At 40.1% G+C, this 19,107-nt stretch overlaps 1 protein-coding gene across 3 annotated transcripts in view; it reads right to left on the bottom strand.

Moving 5' to 3' along the window:
- Nucleotides 1-432: 432 nt before the first annotated feature.
- The window catches only part of SLC30A10 (solute carrier family 30 member 10), a 30,951-nt gene continuing 12,276 nt past the window's right edge, over nucleotides 433-19,107 (bottom strand). The window contains exons 1-4 of one of the 3 annotated variants that reach the window (XM_074949242.1): nucleotides 10,821-11,349; nucleotides 9,943-10,026; nucleotides 6,581-6,820; nucleotides 433-5,745 (exon numbers count right to left, since the gene is read on the bottom strand). In XM_074949242.1, the coding sequence (XP_074805343.1) occupies nucleotides 5,273-5,745; nucleotides 6,581-6,820; nucleotides 9,943-10,026; nucleotides 10,821-11,349 (1,326 nt within the window). In that variant the 3' untranslated portion in view covers nucleotides 433-5,272. Of the gene's footprint in view, nucleotides 5,746-6,580; nucleotides 6,821-9,942; nucleotides 10,027-10,820; nucleotides 11,350-19,107 lie in introns of those variants that run through there. The other 2 variants (XM_074949243.1, XM_074949244.1) reach the window with 2 other exon arrangements.

Here is a 19,107-nt window from a genome sequence, read left to right as displayed (position 1 = left end):
GAACACAGCATCTGCATTCTGTACATATGGTGCCTGGCTGTAGCCACTACCCTTTCTTAGATCCTCAGCATCAAGAGCTCTAAATTCACTCCACAGTGTAACAAAAACAGTTTGAGTGGCTGAAGATAAACAAAAAGGGACAGGTTTTCAACACCCAACAGGTCCCCCATTTCTTAATGAGAGCTGCGGGATGCTGAGCACATTTGAAAAATGGTTTGTTTTTTCAGTCCAAACCTCGTTCTCCTTTCAGAGGCAAGATTCACAATGAAGTCAAGTAGTCAACAAGTCCTTGGCTCAGGATTGGTCCTTAACAATCACAGACATGTTAAATCAATTTCATATATTGACTTCAGGTCTCCAGTTTCTAATACACATCAAGCACGGGACTGCCAGTTTCTTTAAAAAATACATTTTATTTACAGGACCTCTGAACTTTCTTTACTTTGAAAATAATATAAATGTACATAACACATTAAGAAATCTCTCATTAACAGTTAATAAAATGACTGAAGTTTACAATTCAGGGATTTCAATGAGCAAGGAAATAATATTGTGGCACATTATTCAAATCATATACTGTATAAAAAGGTAGAAAACACAAGCTTTTAAGCAACATAACTCCAACCTTGTAACAAAACCTTACAGTGATGTCCTCATATAAGGCATCATAGTCCAAAATAAAGCATTTATCGTGCATCCACCATACAGGACACATAATTCAGACTGCACAGTAAGCAGGTTCTATAGAAATCTTTGTAACATTTTGATAAACTCTTCTGCAACTTGTTCCTTTCACGTGTGAAAAATCAATGGTCAAACTCTTCCTTGAATTAAACCCTGTGGAACCTTACTGATTTCATTTTATCCTCTCATGGTCACAGGACAGCCATTTAAAAAAAAAAAGAAGCTGGACTATTTGTGAAGAACTCAAATTATTCACAGCAGCGTGAAATTCATCCCTGTGTAGAGGGCCAGCACAAGGCTGCCCCAAGCATCCACATGGTGGACGATCAGATGCTAGCAGCCTAAAAAACAACAAAGACCACTGTTGCTTAGTCTTGTAGTTAGAACTACAGAAAACTCAAAGATTGGGGGGGGAATAAGGCTGAATTCCCAGGAAAAAATGTTTGGAAGACACTGGAATGTTGAGAAAGGGAATGGTGTAATCAAATAGGAAAGGGCAGAAATACAAACGATCCTGACAGCAGAGAGAATTTAAAATGTTCAAAGATCAATTTACAATGGTTTTGTATCTCATCTAGCAACAAACACAAAGGAGGAGGAGGCAAGAAAAGGTCGATCTGACTGAGTGAGGAGTCCAAAAGATAAATCAGGGAATGAAAGAGGCACATGCAAGTTGTAAGACAGGTACAGGAGAAGAACTAGACAGCTACAAAAAAAAAAAAAGGTGGTGTGTAAGGAAATGCAGACAATAAAATGAACTATCAAAGCCAAAGAGAATGAAAAATGGCTGCACAAGAGCTCAAGTATCTTCCTACAAAAAATAAAGAGCAAGAGATCGGATGAAAATTCAGTAACACGAGGGAGGCACTGCTAAGAATAAGTTAACTGAATTCCCTCTCTTACTCTTTACAAAGAAAAATGGGGGCAAGATGACAAGTATAGCAAAATTATTGGGAGAAAAAGAAAAAAATATAAATATAATCAGTATGGCTATGATCAGAAAGAGAGAACAAAGAAGACTGAGAACTTGAATTCACTTAGACGTTTGGGCCAGATCCTCAGCTAGGAAATCTGAGCATAGTTCCACTGAAGTCAATGGAGTTATACGAATTTACTCCAGTTGAAGATCAGGTCCCAAAAGACTGATCTGCAGATCCAATGCATAAATATGGCACCAGGAAAAACAACGAGGAGTCCTTGTGGCACCTTAGAGACTAACAAATTTATTTGGACATAAGCTTTCGATGAAGTGGGTTCTAGCCACTCCTCGTTGTTTTTGCTGATACAGACTAACACGGCTACCACTCTGAAACATGGCACCAGGGTGAGCTGGGTAAGGGGATAAAGAACTATCTTATCTAGCAAATTAAGAGGGTGCTTATAAGTTGAAAGCAGTTCAGGAGGAAGGAGATGGATGACTAGTTGAATGTCATCCGTATTTTAAACAGATTTCATTCACTATAGGCAACTATGACAAACTGAAAGGAGGAAAGTTGAGAGAGGTTCTGAGGACGCCAATTTGGTGTGGGATGGAGGGCAGTAAATCAGGAAGGGCTGAGGATAGCACCCACAATCAGATAGGAGATTTTAGGTAACTGAATGCAGAAAAATGTAACAGAATTAAAGAAACCAGAATGGAATGTATGGCAAAATATGCTAAGCTACAATCTATGACTCAGAACAAGGGTCTGTAGATAAGGATGAATAAAATACTGAAACAAACAATGGGGTAAACAAATTTCAAGAGAATTAAGAGACACCATGGGAATTCAAGGGAAATCGCTTCACGTCCAATAGCTAACGGATAGAACGGAGTATCTCAGAACGAGGAACACCACGAACAACCAGTATAACTTGTTTTGTAATGGACTTAAGAAAAGCATTTTGAGGAAGAAAATGTTGTGTAGCATAATCCTAAATAAAGGCAGAGACTTCACCCTACCAGGTTTCCTGTCCTGCTACTATCCTGAAAGTGCTCATCATCCCTTCAGAGGGAAGGCAAGGCCCATCTTCATAATTAAATGCTTTTAAGTAATTTAAACAGATTTAGTACAAGGAAGCTATTTGATTTCTGTACCTAAAGATTTCTATAGTCCCCGCTATTTGCTTATCTATGCAAAGGTCACAGATATAGTATATTAACAGGTAAGCATACAAGTAGAAGAGAATTACTTCACTATACATTCAGGTTACAATACTTTAAAGAACCTGAGAAGTAGGTAACCACCACTTTATCAAACATTGGAGGGGGGGAAAGAGAAAGAAGATGGTCTATATAAGCAAACATCAAGGCATTACACACTTACTAGTTTTTTGTAATTCCAGAGTCATAAACAATACTGACAACCAATCTTTCAAACTTAATACAAAACATGGTAACTTGATTTAAGATGTATGTACACAAGTATGAAGGTGTGTGTTTTTTTTTAAGTTCCATCATACTAATACTGATGATTTGGGGGAAAAGATTTTGCCGTTTCTTCTTTGATTCTCAAAAGGAAATATAAATAATATTAGATACAAAGGAAACTACATTTAAATAACACCATAGTTATATACAAACCCAACAGAAGCAAAGGCAGTCTTAAGCTCACGCCATATTCTTTTAAAAGGCAGAGCAGTATAAAAAGACGTTGTTTACTGACTTGTCATTTTGTGCAACACCCTTACAGCATGACTCTGCAGTCCTTACATCCAAACCTCCAACTGACATCAATGGGATGACTGGGTCAAAGAGACTGCAATATCGACATACAATTTAATCTATATAATAAAAATGGATCTATTTACCCAAGAGATAAAACCTGCTTAAAGAGAATAAATATAGGTCTTAAATGGGTATTATTTGCCCTGTTGATGCCATGTTGGCTCCTTCAGAAAATGGAAGTTCTCAAGCAATGAGAAACAGGGCTGTATGCTTTAAGTCTTGCCTTTAAGATTATTTTAAGAGGAAGTAATTGGCTGTACTAAATATGGGTGTGCTACTTTCAAACCAGCCTAACCTACGGGTCCTGGAAATTTACCAGCCCAGGCACAGAATCTCTTTGCCCATTCTCACAAGGTGATGCTGAATTATGGGCCATCAAATAAATAGGGAGCGTACCCTGGGTGAGTAGGATATTGAAAGGCTGTTTTTGACAATGAACCCATGCTGAAGGTTCTGATTGTGAGCACTGGTAGAGCTGCCTAACATGGCGAGGTCAAGTGGCATTTTCAGCCAGGGCAGGTAGATTCTAGGGTTCCCTCTTGGAAAAGTATACTCACCCCAGGCCTAAGCCCAACCCTAGTGGTAGGATGAGGTGTCTTGTTTTTCCTCAAAGCACCTGAGAATGGATTCTAAAAACATAACTAGGAGGCTACATTTCCTAGTGATAGTGTAATTTGTGCACATAACACAACGTTTTGAAATATACCTCTGTGGGAGAGAGTGGGAAGCTTAAACCCTTTAAAATGAACCCAAAGAAGCTACCGTGATAAAATCAAGGCAATAAACTCCCATTGTTTTAAAACAGCTCCCTTTAAGCATAAAAATTGTATATCAAATTTTAAGGAACTTTCTTAATAAACAAAAGGTTGAACTGTGTCTTACTGAAAAGAATGGAATTGCAGAATCAAAGTTATTCATGAATAGGTAACACTAGCTTATTTATTCATTATGAATGACAACTAAGATATGGTATGTTAAAGAAATCACAGTAATTCCCACCTAACTTGACACATTAGACCCAGTGTAGTTATTACAATTACTTTGGTCAGCAAAACAAATTGAGTTTTAAAATCAAAATGGTGAACAAGCATAGAATTAATTGGATGAGTGTCTGCATATCCATTTACTAGAGTAGCTACAATCCTCATGTGAAATTAATTATCAAATGTCCCTATGCTTTAATGTCGGCAAGTGTATTCTTTACACTAATCAGAAATAAATATACTAAGGTTTAAAAATTACTACTATTAGAGAAGCAAGAAATCAGTTTCTGCTCCGTCCCCTCAAAACAAGAGGCAGTCCAGAAAATAATGAAAGTCAAACATTCCTGTGTGTGTTTTCCAGCTATCAGACACTTTGATTTCATTCACAGGCTCACAGTTCAGAAGCACAAGAGTTATGGTTACAACTGAAAATTCCTGACTATGTAAACCGAGTTTAAGGATTAGTGAAAACCATATCTACTAAATTCCTTAATGATGATACAATAGTTCAATCCAGTAGAATCATCAACACACTACAGGGCTTTCATTAAGCAGCCCGTTTCAGTAAAAAGACCAGAGTTTTATTCCCAGTGCCATTGGCCATAAACTGCGAGCAGTCTACACTGAAGTACACCTGCTACACTCTCAAAATAATAATTCCCCTCTAGTTAGTTCAAGAAATTTGTGTTAAATTGCCTTACAACTATTTTAGGTGAATGCAAAAAATGAAGATGATAATCCTTATTTCAGATAAACAGGTTTTTACATATGTTTTGGTTTATAGCTACAACACAGATGGCTTTTCCAATGCACACTTCAGCTCCAACCAATGGCCTCTGACCTTTTGGCCATTAGGGCTTGTTCTATACAGAGATTATGAAGTGTAAAATTAAGTGTTTCAAAAATGTGTACTGTGTGTATATGATTTGTCATCTGATTTTTTACAATTGTCTGTATTTTTTATTCCATCCCCTGCCAATATATACTCAATAGGAATTTCAACACCATTTTTATTTAAACTATTGTCTTTATGCAGTGTTGCGGGAAGGCCATTTTTCTCAGGATAACCATTATCATGAGTAAGTTCAACTTCCTGCTGAGGGCAGCACAACTGAGAAGCACAAGCTTTTGAGATACAGGGTGAGCTGCATATTAGCTCAGAGGTCTTGTGGTCAATGTACTCTGGTTGGATGGTTACAGAATGGATCCCTGCTTCGTGGAAAACCTCCCGCATTTTATAAGAGGCATCTTGGTAATCAGAAGTGGTTTGGCACTTGACATGAAGGGTAGCAATATTCTTCCCACCTGCCAGTTCCCAGACATGCACCTCATGAAGGCTGCTAACCCCTGGCACATCAGTTAGTCTTTCTGCTAGAAAACATAAGAGAAAATAATTTAAGAGGGTTGTTCGGGGGGGCCAATTGCAAGTTTCTGGTTATTATGAGGAATAATGTTTAAAAGCCACAGCCATGAAGAAAGATACCTATCAATACTCATCCACTTAAGATATAAGCATGTAACTTTTTAAAAGTAGTTGTATGTAATGTAACACCAACACCCGCTTCAAACTTCAACTTTCTCCTAGTCATCCAGGGTCTGAACTAAGTCGCTTAACTTGGGGACCAATCCTTTGGACGTGCCTTTAACGCTTATTGGCTTCAAACGAAGCTGAGGGCACTCAGCACTTTGTAGGATCAACACTAGACTGTAATCTCCTTGGGGCAGAGATCATGTCTTCCCTGTTGTGCTCAGCTCAGAGCCTGATGGAATTCAAAAAAAAAAAAAAAAACCCACCAAAGAAATCTCTTAAGCGTGCATTTATAAAGTTACAAAATTAACCAAACAATGCTACTGTCAATTAACATTTCTAAAGCGCTTTGAGATCCTTGGACAGAAGGTACTAGGAAGTACTATTATAATTCAGTGTTGTTCCACTAATAATATTTTGTGTGGGTTGTTTGTTAAAAGCTCAAGGTCTGGTATTTTTATGTATTGTTGGAGTACCACATTCTCAAAATGCATGCTTTAACTAATCCACAGAGATTTGAGTCATGTTGCTAGGACACAAACATGTGACTCCATTTCTCACAGTTCTTGAGAATTTAGAGCTGCTATGAGTATATAATCCAAACATGTCATTCCAGAAATAACACGAGCACTAAAGTATGTCACTATAATTAATAAAAACTCAAAAAAATTGACTTACTCAGTACTTGCATATTAACACCTTTGGGAACCATCTGCAGCAAAACGGTTGCGGTCTCTTTGATAAGTGGGAAGGCAGAGGATAAAATGATGACCACCATAACTACTGTCAGGCTTGGATCAATGTAACACTGCCAGTTACACGGGGTATTGGCATCCAGGGGAAGAGCATAGAATATTGCAGCAGCAACTACCACAACCACAGATCCAAGTGCATCTCCCATCACATGTAAAAGAACACCTGAAATAAATGACATAATACAATTTTGCATTAGCCTTCATTTGGAGGGGGAAAAATCCAGATGAACTGTTACAGACTTTGGAATTTATTTTGTTCAACATGAAATTGCAGCATTTAGGAAATCAGTACCATAATCAGATATAAAGCTTGCAACAGCTGAGAATAAAACAAGTGGGGTGGGTGGGACAAGCCTGAACAACTATATGGTTGCATAAATTTGGTGGGTTATTAAACATTTAGGCTACACAACAGATCCATAGAAGTTAGCACTGAACAGCATGCCAACGTACAACATTTTTAATCAAACTGTTGGAGCTTACTATGAGCTGGGCACACCTATAAAGGGCAATCAATTCGTATCATGATTATGGATGATCAAATAACCGAGCTGCTAAATGAGGCATAGTCCACTTCTCTCCGAAGTAGATCAATTATTCTCTTTTGATAGCAGTTCTGTGACCTTGCTGAGTTCTGAAATAACAGCAGTAATATAACTAAACAATACTCACTTTGGAGGGAGGGGAAAACTTCTAAGTACACGATACAGAGACGGGCCTGAACCAAAACGACAAATCCAAACACTGGACAAGTTTGGATCCTGATCTGAGCTTCATAACTCACCTAGCTTTATACAGGCCAAATTAACACACAATCACACACACAATCACACACTTCATTTGCGCTCAGATTGTGAGAATAACTCAGTTTGGGTCCCCATTTTTCAGCTTGGTTTCATCTCTTTTAGTGTAAGTATTTGTACTATTGCAAGTTCAGAAAACACCGCATACAGCTCTTCTACTTACTTCCACAGACATGGAGGGAAAAAAAGAATGAGAAAAGTGTACACATTTTAAAAGATGCCTGTAATACCTCTCTAGGCCAGCCCAGTGCATTACATTGAGTAAGATAATGTGCTTGCTACACATTCACAGTAATCTTAGAATCTTTTTTAGAGTAGCAGCCGTGTTAGTCTGTATTCGCAAAAAGAAAAGGAGTACTGTGGCACCTTGTTAGTCTCTAAGGTGCCACTAGTACTCCTTTTCTTTTTAGAATCTTCTGTTTCCTTCTTGCAAGAAGTATCTTTCCCTTGATGTGCTTTCTAACAATCTCCCCAATCCAAACTTGCATTTTAATGTAACCCATGTTAGATTGTAATACTCTACTTTTATAAGACTAACTTGCCATTACTTTTTATTTTTGGGTGGCAAGGGGATAAGCGGAGTTGCCGCCTGTAAAAACTTCCATTTTCACCCACTCTTATAAGCTTCACTCCTACATCTCTCTCAACTAGGATAGCTGCTTATAGCTCCCTCTTAAGCCTATCAATGCTCAGCTGCGAGTTTTCACTTTGCAATGATGTAAGACACTAAACTCCCTAAGGCTGAGAACACTGCCTTTGCTACCACTTCTTACCAATTTGGGGCCCAAATGCTGATCCTCCACATGGGAAGGGAAGGTAATATATCACTAGACTGCCTTGCATCACTCATTAAGAACCAAGTAGTCATTAAGTACTAACTTTCAGCTAAAAGAAGTTTCTTCCTGGTAGGGTTAAGAGAACTCTCCTTTTTGGTTTTCCAGAGCAATCTGCTGCCTAGAGGTCACAAGGGTCCTGAGTTCAGTTTTCGCTGTAGTAATGGTGAAAGCCTCACTGCTTTCCATTTAAAATTAAATTGGACTGGAATATGTACTGCAGAGTTTACTTCTGCACTGACAAGGGGGAAGGACAAGATGCAATTTCCCTATAATTCTCGGATGCTAACTGTGGATGTCTACACGAGGGAAATCTTAAAATGTCCCATCATTGCAAATATTGATTCAGCTCCACTGGTATTAGCAATATTGGGAGCCCTAATGAGGATGGGCTGCTCAGTGCAGCTCATATTTTGAGCACCACGACAATTAGATCTACTCTGAGCAGAATTAGAAGATACAGTGCTTAAAATGCACACCTTAGTGTGCCAAATACACTAGCATGTGGTATTTTGAGGATATCACATCCACCATGAAAGTCTGCTGAACCTGACCTCTAGAAGTTCAAGTAAGTGCCACTGTTTTAGCATATGGTGCGGTTTTGCAGAATACTTTTTTAAATTGGTATAATGATGAAAACTTTGCAAATCTTTGCCATATACTAAAAATAGACACTCACCTGACCGGACCACCCCCTTATATTGGATTCACTTGGCACTACCTGCATAATGGATGTGGGAACATCACACTGGTGCAAGAGATGGTGATCTGTGATCAAGAAAAATCTTTGCTTAACATTTTTAATAGTGTTTTGATTAAATAAAATGCTAAGTATTATTGGTGGGACTTTTCTGTTGTTTTTAAAGAAAAAGTGTATTTAAAATCAGTTATGTGGATACATCCTGAATGCCCCAAATGCATCCAGAGCATATCTAGTTAGTTTTGTTTGTTTATTTTAAGGGCATGCAGGTTACCTTCAAGAATAGGTTAATTAGCATATTTCATTCTGCAGATATTCAGAGCTCTGTGGATCCTTTCTAGTGTTGGACAGAAATAAATATTTTGAGAAATAAATGTGAGGAATGGGCTGCTTGGAGGAGAGGTGGTCCATAAGAGGGTCTCTGTCAGGAAACAGTCCACAGAACAACAGGGTTGCAGAACCACTATGCTGTTCTTCAGCACTCTTACCCAACTGACTGTGGGGCATCATTGATACCAGTCTTTAAAGAAAACTGTGCTCCAGCACTTCAGCTAAAAATACTGAAATACTATGGTAATGATGCTCAAGAAACAGACCAAAAAGAAGAGCATGGGGACTTCAATCGGTTAAAATTAGAGGAAGAGACTTTGAAGATAAAGCTGTTTAAAAGGGTGCAATCAAAAATAAAAATGTGAACACATACAAAAGGCCAGATACTCAAATGCTCCATTGATTTCACTGAAGTAATCATTGCCACTTCAAACCATTTGCGGACCTGGCCTAAGAACGTAAAAAACCCTTGAGTTAGTCAAAAATTGTGAAAACTATCATCATTTTTATTTTCATTGGAATTCTGAAAACAAATAAAAATTGAAATTTGGAAAATTTTGACCAGCTCTACTTCAAAAGTTTTTAAAAAAACAAAAACAAAACAAAAAAAACCCCGTACCTCTGATGTTCAAAGCTTCAGACTTTTTCTCTTTTTTCCGTACTGTCTGCTCTTCAGGCCTTTTCTGAGTGTTCAGGGAATCACCTGCATTCAAAGAAACAACCCTGTGTTGTGTATAAATTCTACAAACAGAAAAAAAAACACACCAATCTTCTCAACACCAACTTATTTTAAAGAGAAACAAACATAAACTCGAGAAAAAGTCAGTCTCTGGCCAACATCTCTTTAATCAACGACCCTTCTCCCCCTGCCTATTTCAAACAATACAGTACAGAATACATACAAGCGTGAAATATGTAGGATGTTTGCATGGAGTTTGTTCACACTGCAGTTACCACTAAAGCAATCTTTGGAGGAGATTCCACCGCAAACAATAGACAAGAGGATGTTTCCTTTTATTTTAAGGTTCTCTCTCCCTCTGCCCCCAAAGGAAGAACCACAACCACTAACGAGGTCATTAGGGTATCACAATAGCAACAAAGCTATAGAAAAGGGAACATGAAATAGCAGAGGAGGAAGGAGGGGATGCAGCCAGAAAGAACATAGAAAAGGGAAGATTGATAGATTCCAAGGCCAGAAGGGACCTCCATGATTATCTAGTCTGACCTGACTAGGAAAGGCCACAGAATTTCCCTGGAATAATTCCTAGAGCAAGGCTTTGAGAAAAGCATCCAGTCTTGATTTAAAGATGACAAGGGGAAGGGGGGGGAGGGTGGAAGAGGAGAGGAAGGGGGGCAGGATGGAGGGCCGGAACGCGGGCAAGAGAGAGACAGAAGGAGAAAGGGAGGGGCAGAACGGGAGAAGGGAGAGCAAAGGGAAGAAAGGAAGGAGGAGGGGCGAGAAGAGCCGGGACGAGCTAGGATGCAACTGAAAGGCACCTGCTTCAGCAGCCTCCTGACACTCCACCACGGCCGCCTCCTCCCGCCCGGGGCCGGGCACCACCTGGAGCGGCTCTGGGGCGGCGGCGCGGGGCTGCAGGCGGCTGCAGCAGGAGCCCCAGTCCTGGAAGATGAGCAGCCCCACCAGGTTGACGGCCAGGCCCAGCGCCCCCACGATGAGCACCAGCGCGGGGCCGTCGATGGGCTCGGGCCGGGCCAGGCGCAGCACCGCCTCCACCAGGATGGTGAAGCAGAGGGCGGTGAGGAAGACGGCGTTGCTCAGCGCGCCCACCGCCTCGGCGCGGCCGTAGCCGTAGGTGGCGGCGGGGCCCCGGCGGGCGCGGCGGGCGATGCGGCCGGTGGCGATGCCCACGCACAGCGAGATGAGGTCCGAGAGCATGTTGAACGAGTCCGACACCAGCGCGATGGAGTTGCCCAGGTAGCCGGAGACCAGCTCGGCCACGAAGAAGCCGGCGGTCAGCACCAGCATGAAGATCAGGCGGCAGGTCTTGCCCGAGTAGCGCCCCATCCCGGCGGCTGGCCCCGGACCCGAAGCGAAGGCGGCCGGCGCGCCCCTGAGCCAGCGCCGAGCCCCGCCGGCTGCAAACCCCGCCCTGCGCCCTGCCCCGGGCCGAGCCTCCGCGCCCAGCTTATATGCAGCGGCGCCAGGCAGCCCGCCCCCGCCGCGCCAGAGGGTGGCAGCTGCCCAGCGCGGGGGGGCCGGGGCGTTACCCGCTCCCCGCCCTCCCTGGCTCGCCTGTAGATCCTCTGTCGGGACCAGGGTTTTGTTCTGGATAAAACCATCGCCTGTTTCCAGACCCTGGTCGGGGTGGGGCGGGTGAGAGATGCAGGTCACAATCCTCCAGGCAAACGCGGGTGCTGTCTGACGGGGCTGTTTTTTTATTGCAGGATGGTGAGAGGGTATATGATGTGGAGATGCAGTCGATGGCACCGTCGCCTTTGGTTCAGCGCCAGCACGGTGCTAGCGGTGAGTTCCTCCCCCAGCTGTGTGTGGCTCAAAAGCTTGTCTGCCCCCCTCCCCCCCGCACCTTGTCTCTTCCCCTCACAGCCGAGGCAACCCCAGGAAGGGCACATAAGGGCCCTTGTGAAGAGGCAAAGAGAGAGGTTTAGCTACTGGAGATAGTACAGCACGACTGAGATGTCCCTTACCCCCTGCCCGTACATGCCCAAATATGGACCCCCCTAGGAGAAATCCAGGACTGTTGGTGGAGGGGGCTGTTTGGGGCGGGGAGGGGAGGTTTCCAGGCCTGTTTTGGGGGTCAGACTGTATTGGAAGAAATAGTTAGGGGAGTTCATCCAAAGAATAAGCAAATAAATAGGTGGCTGGTTAGCTGAACTGTCATAGGCTTGCCCATCACTAAACTCCAGAGGCAGGATCTCAGTGCTCACCTCAATCCAGAAATAGAGTTCTTGCTCTTCCCTCAGACACACACACCATCTGTTTTGGTTTAAAATAAGGTACATAAGGAATGCCAATCTATGACAGAAAAATCTCGAATGCACAAACCCCTCCCTCCTCACATCAGCAAAGGACTGAGTGCATTGAGGAAATACACCTTTGAGAAGGGTTATGCCGCTTATTCCCTCTGCTGGATGCTTAAGGTAGTCATCTAATTAAGCAAAACAGAATTGGGAGGATTATGCTAGCCCAGTAATGCTTGCTGCTAGAATCTTCTTAAAAGCCACATGATGGAATTGAAATAGGCTCTGTGAAGCAATTGTTACTAGATAGCCCCTTTCAGAAGCCCCTTTACAGAAATAAAAGTTATAGATTGTGACCTCTTGATTTCACCCACTACAAAGCTGTTTCTGGGGTGGGGGTGCAAGAGTAATTAAAATGACACAAGTAGCCTGAACAAGATGAAGTAAATTTATGTCACATCTAGAGTGTTCTGTGTCATGTAAATACAAAAAGTAAATAAGTAAACTTCCATGCCATGTATCCATTGTTGTTCCTATTCTCTTTTTCTTCGTGATAAATCCTAAGAAGAATTGTGTGCATGTGTGTAAGCGGGGAAAGGAGAGAATGTGTCTGTTAATACTACCCTTAACTGATCACGTAGCCCTCAAAATTTCAAAAAGAGATGCAGTAAATTAAGCTGTTTTCAAACTCTCTACTAGGTTCTTACAAGAAGTATCAATGACACTGGAATTCCAGGGATCCAAAAATTGAACTTCCATTTTTCCTTTGCAAAATGTTTGTTCTCTGATCTCTAATAATAAATCAAAAATTCGGAGGTAGCTCCTGGAAGAACATCAAATTTGAATTTGATGCAGTTAGAAATCTGAGAATAGTTGACAGTTAAAAGAAAGAACAGTATTTCTTTAGAATTATATCTTGTAAGATAGCCTTTAAATTGAAAGAAACATTTTAGTGTTCAGACTACTTCTTACCACACACGATTCACCCTAAATCCCATGGCACCTATCCCTGAGCCTGGCATCAAGAAAACCAATGGATTGACTGAATCTCCCTATTAAAAAAGACCAAAGCATATAGGCTACAATGGGAAACAGTAGACTTGTTAAGTCTGTCATAGTTTCCTAGAGCACCTAGGTTTGTTCCTAGAAGTCTTCCCATCCAATTTTCAAAGAACACCAACTCTGTCGAGCTAGATAGATCTGATGAAATCACAGTCAATGGTATTATGACTTAAAATATGTAATGGAGTCCAAATAACCTATGTGAATAGTAAAATATATATGTAAGAAAAGAATATGTGGCAATGTTTGTAACAAGATTTTAAAATTCTTCCACAAGCTAATGTGGAGCCAAAAGTGGCAAAAGGTTGACAAACTCAAACCAATCAAATTCTGTTGTATTCAACACAGATTCTTCTACATAGTCCTCCTTAAAGCCTGAAAAATAAGTAGCATTGGAATGACAAAAGTCTTCTATTAAGCTCAAAAACAACAAGAATTTCCCTAGAAATCACTAAAAAGTTTTCAATCAATACAAGATATGTTTTTATTAAAAAGTCCCTCATCTTTTCACATCAAGTTAATCTTTAAGAGCCATAAGATTTAAGACAAGTTCTGGGAGATCTAGCATGCTAGAAAGAGTTGAGTTCCAGGTGTATATCAGGTAGACCTAGGCAAAGTATTTCCGCTCTAACATTTTTTTGTTGGTGAAAAATGCAGTTTCAGCAAATTTGTGTTGGTCTGCTCTTTTTTCTTGTTGAAAAAATTCTGACCGTCCAACTGTTTTGTTTTGACATTTTTGAAACAAAACATTTTAATTTGACTGAAAACAGCTTTTTCTTTTGAAATTTCCTTCGGTTCTATTTTAAAAAATTAAAAACCCTTAAACCACTCAAAATTGAAACAAAACATTTCATTTTGGGTCAAATAAAACATTTTTGTGGGGAATTTTGTTTTTATTTGCTGAAATTTCAAAACAATTTGGTTTTGGGTCAACCCAAAATGAATTTTTTTTCAGAATTTTCAGCCAACCAAAAAATCAGTTATTCTCACAGGTCTAATTTCAACTGGTTGAGTCAAACTAGGCAGCCATTGAGAGGATAATCTTCTACTGATGCACAGGAATTTACAAATGCAACTTCCATGTTATTTGGGTATTCTTGTATATATCCCTCACACACTCCTCATGTAATAAACCACCCTCCAACCATTAAAAATGTACAGATGCATACAAATTACTTGATAAAAAATTGTATTGAAAGCACACTTTAAAAAGGAGTCTCACCATAAAGACTAGCACAATAGTGGGAGAGGATAACATCGTTAAAAATAATTCACACACTTCAATAATTTTAAACTAGAATTAACAAATGTATGATAAAAAAAATCTTAAATAATGGTATAAAATCAAATGCGGGGCAACTTTTCTAAAAATTAAAAAAAAAATGGCCAGGCAATGGAAACCAAAATACCTTTTATAAGAGTTAAATCATCAGATTCCCCAAATAGAGAGTTAGATAAAAAACTAAAAAACAAGACAATGGATCTTTAGTAAAATAATAAAATTCATAATACCAATTGCTGCCGTTAGTCACTGGCACTCTGTTTGCAATCAACAAATTCATTGCAGCCTGACAATTTGCAGGACTGGGCCATAGCTGTTTAAAGTTAACATGAAGGCTCAAAGGATTTTGTTTTAGTAACATGTACAGTATTGTATTTGGAACTTGCTAATGCTAGGTAAAATATGCATTCATTCTCTTTGGAAAAAAATTGACATAAATCACAGTTCTGAACTCACTTCAAAAATCTTATAAAAACACTACAGTACAGTAATTATTTTGAAGAAATAGCACTAAAAATATTTTCAAACAAACACCTCAGCAGCCTGTGACTAACTCATCTTATGTTTTAATACAATTAAAGATGACTCACTACAAAACTCAGAAGAAATACATATTCTTTATCTCAGTTCTGAACTTTTTTCGAATTCCCCCACCCAGTGCCCACTGGCTCTTACTTGCCCTGCATGTCAAGGTCAGACTTCTTGTTCTAACTTTCAAGACTTTACACTTCTCTGAATTTCACATTCCCAGCTTTCTCAGTGGAAGTAACCTTCATGCCTCTTTTGTTTCTTTCTCCCTGTTCTGCCTCCATGCTTTTTCCCATGCCAGCCTTCCCAATCGCTGCTCACCAAGCCACATACTCTCCTCAGCTAAATCACTCCTCAAAACCCACTTCTCCCTATTCCCTACACAAAGTGACTTAATTTACCAAACAAGAATTATTCATTTAATTGAACCTTCAGGATAAGCACGTGCCTCAACCGACTAATTGTGTGATAGTTCTGTAACCCTTGTCCCATTCTGTCCTCTCTGTATTCTTTGTTAGCTTCACTCTTTGCATCCAAATTTAGGTCCTAATCCTGCAATCGAGACTGCGGGCAAACCCTTCTGCTACCAGGGAGTCCCATTGACTTCAGTTGGTTTCTGCCCACGTGAACATACAGTTCTGCCCCTACCAATCCAGTTGCAGTATCAGAACCTTCGCTTGTAAGTTCCTTCAGGCAGGAACCATGTCTTTTCAATTGCTTTGTAAAATTCTTAGCACACTGTGTATATATTTAATTAAACAATGGAGTAATAAGTTAACTGGCTAATGTTAGTTCTAGTTACTTATCCAATATCTGGAATAACTGAACAAACCATTTCCATTAAAAGCAAGAGCCAACCCAAACCTCCACCCAAAACTTGAACCGAATCAAACTTTTTTAAGAGGTTCAGAAAAGTTCAGCTTACTTTTTGGTTTTCTAAATTATTTGTCCTTCTTGATTTCAGCTAAAATACTGTTAGAAAGGCTGCTGTTGCAGTTCCTCCATCCTAGTCAGAAGCAAAAATTGTTAGATGTCTTATGAGCAAGACTGTTCTCCTATTCAGTTCTGAATACCAAAAATACTTGGATAAGTATCCAGACTTTTGGGTATCTAACTTGTAAGGTTTGCCCAGCACTAATTTTAAACACTTTAAAAGTAGGAACTCTGTCCCAAATTTAGCATTACTTTGTAATAGTGATGTTCTTCCACTACTCAACAGAAGAGATAACAGAGGCTCACTTGTATATTACTGCCATCAAAGGCATAGGGCTGTGTGTGTTGATTTGAGTATCATTGCTCAGAGAAGTTACAAAGTAGCGAGGGATTCAAAGGTAATAACAGATGTGACAATACAGAGAGATCAATTTTCAATCCATTTATAAGTGCTTACCATGGAATAATTCCTTTATCCAGTGAGTGTTGGAATGAAAGTATTCTGTTCATAACTTTTTGTTTCTGGTTCTGTTCTCTACTGTAGCTCTACCTTTAATACTACTCAAAAAAACACCTGTCAAACTGATGGAGAAAGAGCTACATCCTAGGGGACTGCTGAGGGTTTGGAGGCCTTGGAGGACTGGCAAAGGGATACAGAGATTTAAGATCACCAGGTCAGTAGTAGCCTAAAATCATTATCATCAGACAGCTACTCGGTGGCTTTGATTAAATGTGTACAGTAACAGCCCACAGTTTCACCGTTTCAAGGACCCACTTCACAAAAACCATCAATACTCTTGGTGCCCTTGGGGTATGTCTTCACTGCAGAGTTAGGCTGGGCTCCAGCCTGGGCATTGCCCCTTCCATGCACACAGAAAAATTTGTAACCCGGGTTTAAGGGTGCTTTAAGACCAGGCTAGTAGGCATGGCATAGGGAGGTTATAGACTTGAGCTCAGGCTTTGCTCCAGCCCAGGCTGGCAACCCACCTATTTTGCAGTGAGAGAGCAGGCTAATCAAGCCCAGGTGTTGTTAGTCCTTCAGTGCTATCCCACAAATCCACCTGAGCTGTACTTTCTTTTTTAACTCTTCCCATTTTCTCCACTGAAAGTCACCTATACTGGCTTAGCATTTTAACCCCACATTTCCCTGCTCCATTTCTGTTGTGCTTCCACAGCATTTGAAGAGAGATGCCAGCCAAGGAACCTTCCTCCTGTGCTGCCATTTTTTTCCAGAGGCTGACGCCAGCCTTCTGGTTAAGCTAGGGTGTGATATCGGTAAGATGCATAATTTGGGAAAATGTACCCAAAATGACATCTTTATATTTAATGGACAGGAAAGAAACAGAGGGTTGGGTTAGTGCACTGCAATTCGCTTTATAGTTTGCAGACTGATTTTCATCCTTAATGACATTCATATTAAGAATTCTTATTGCCAGATGCTGTTTTCTTTTGCCTTAGAACTGTCTGCATTAATGAGTCACTCCATTTGGAAGTTATTTACATAAAATATTGTTCTCCTGTTAGTGCCACAAACAGTAGCTCCATGCTAGGCTACACAGACAGAGCATCCTGCAAATGGATTCATAGAGCAGCTCAGTTCAATGAAATGCTAAGAACCATAGGATATCCCACCAGAAACCCATCCCAGCTCTTACAACACTCTTGTGTACACACACAGGCCTGGCATGGTTAATGCTTTGCTGTGCCTAGCCCTGGCGAACTCTGCACTGGAGACATGCACCTAGTAGCCGCCCTGAGACTGCCATGAAAGACGGCCAAGGATTGATTGAACACAGAGGATTAATTACTCTCTCAGCCTAGAAGCATCCCCTTCAGAACTGGGCTGAGAAATGTTGGTGGGTCAGCCTGAACTGACACATGGAATGATTTGATTCATAGCCTTAGAGTGGGTTTTATTTTTAAAAGACGCTGAAGCCTTAAAGACCTTTCAGGACGTCCTCCCTTCCCACCAACTCATCCTACGCCTAATATCCAGCCTACAAATGCCCTTAAATTTATCTAAATCCCATCCATGTATTATCTGCCCTTCTGACATCTGAGCAATCCTTTTCTGATCACTTCAGGTACTTAGGAAGTCACTTCTTTTTCAGGTTAAAGATGGTCGGTCCCACTAACCTCTCCTCATACACTATCCCTGTCTGTCCTGAGTTAAACTTGGTGCCCACTATGTAATGCAATGTGGTTCAATGATGGCAGTATATAGGGGAAGTTAGTCATTTTTTAGTTTTTCACTGAAAATTATACTAAATCAGATTACCAGAACTTAATGTTGTCACTTAGCAGCACTTCTAGACTGAGGTTCAATGACAAACCTGTGCATACATTGAGCTTCTATGCAGCATTACTTGACCAGTAAAAGAAAAGAACTGAGATGAATTTAAACAGCACCTCAACATTGAAATTCTCAAATCGACTATACTTACAATATTAAAGTTTTTTATGATCATATACCTAGTTATCTTAAAGACCTTTTATTTTCTTACTGTTGACAGCAGATGCTATAACGTAATTCTGAAAGTTTGCCTGTACCTTGAATATGAACCCTGTCGCCCAAAATTAAATGGTACAAACAGTTTTAGAATCAAAGGACACAAGACAGTTCTTTTTAACTTTACTACTGTAAACTGCTCTATGCAGTGCTCTGCATGCTTTACTGTCTGTGCTTGTAAAGTTTTAAGTTTTGCATTGGAACTTTTTTTTTTAAACAAAAAGGAAAATGCCTTTTTCATCAAAATGAAAATTTGTGGGGAAAAAATTCATTTTGATTTTGGTGGAGGGAGAAAAAGGCATCCACCCTTTTTAAGATAGAAGTTTCCACAAGAAGGAAGTGTGGAAAAGTTTGAAAAAAAGTAAATGAGAGAAAGTGGGGTTTTCTCCCACAAAAATTACACTTTTTGAAATTTTGAATATTTAGAAGAATTTCATTTTCAAATGTTTTGTTGAAAGAACAAAAAAATTCACAGAATATTTCAAATGAAACAAAAACACCCTTTGTTTTAAACATTTTCATGAAGTATG

Source organism: Natator depressus, chromosome 3 (genome assembly GCF_965152275.1).
Source record: "Natator depressus isolate rNatDep1 chromosome 3, rNatDep2.hap1, whole genome shotgun sequence".
NCBI lineage: Eukaryota > Metazoa > Chordata > Testudines > Cheloniidae > Natator > Natator depressus.
The sequence above is the reverse complement of the archived record's forward strand: the minus strand, read 5'-3'. Positions and strand labels throughout refer to the sequence as shown.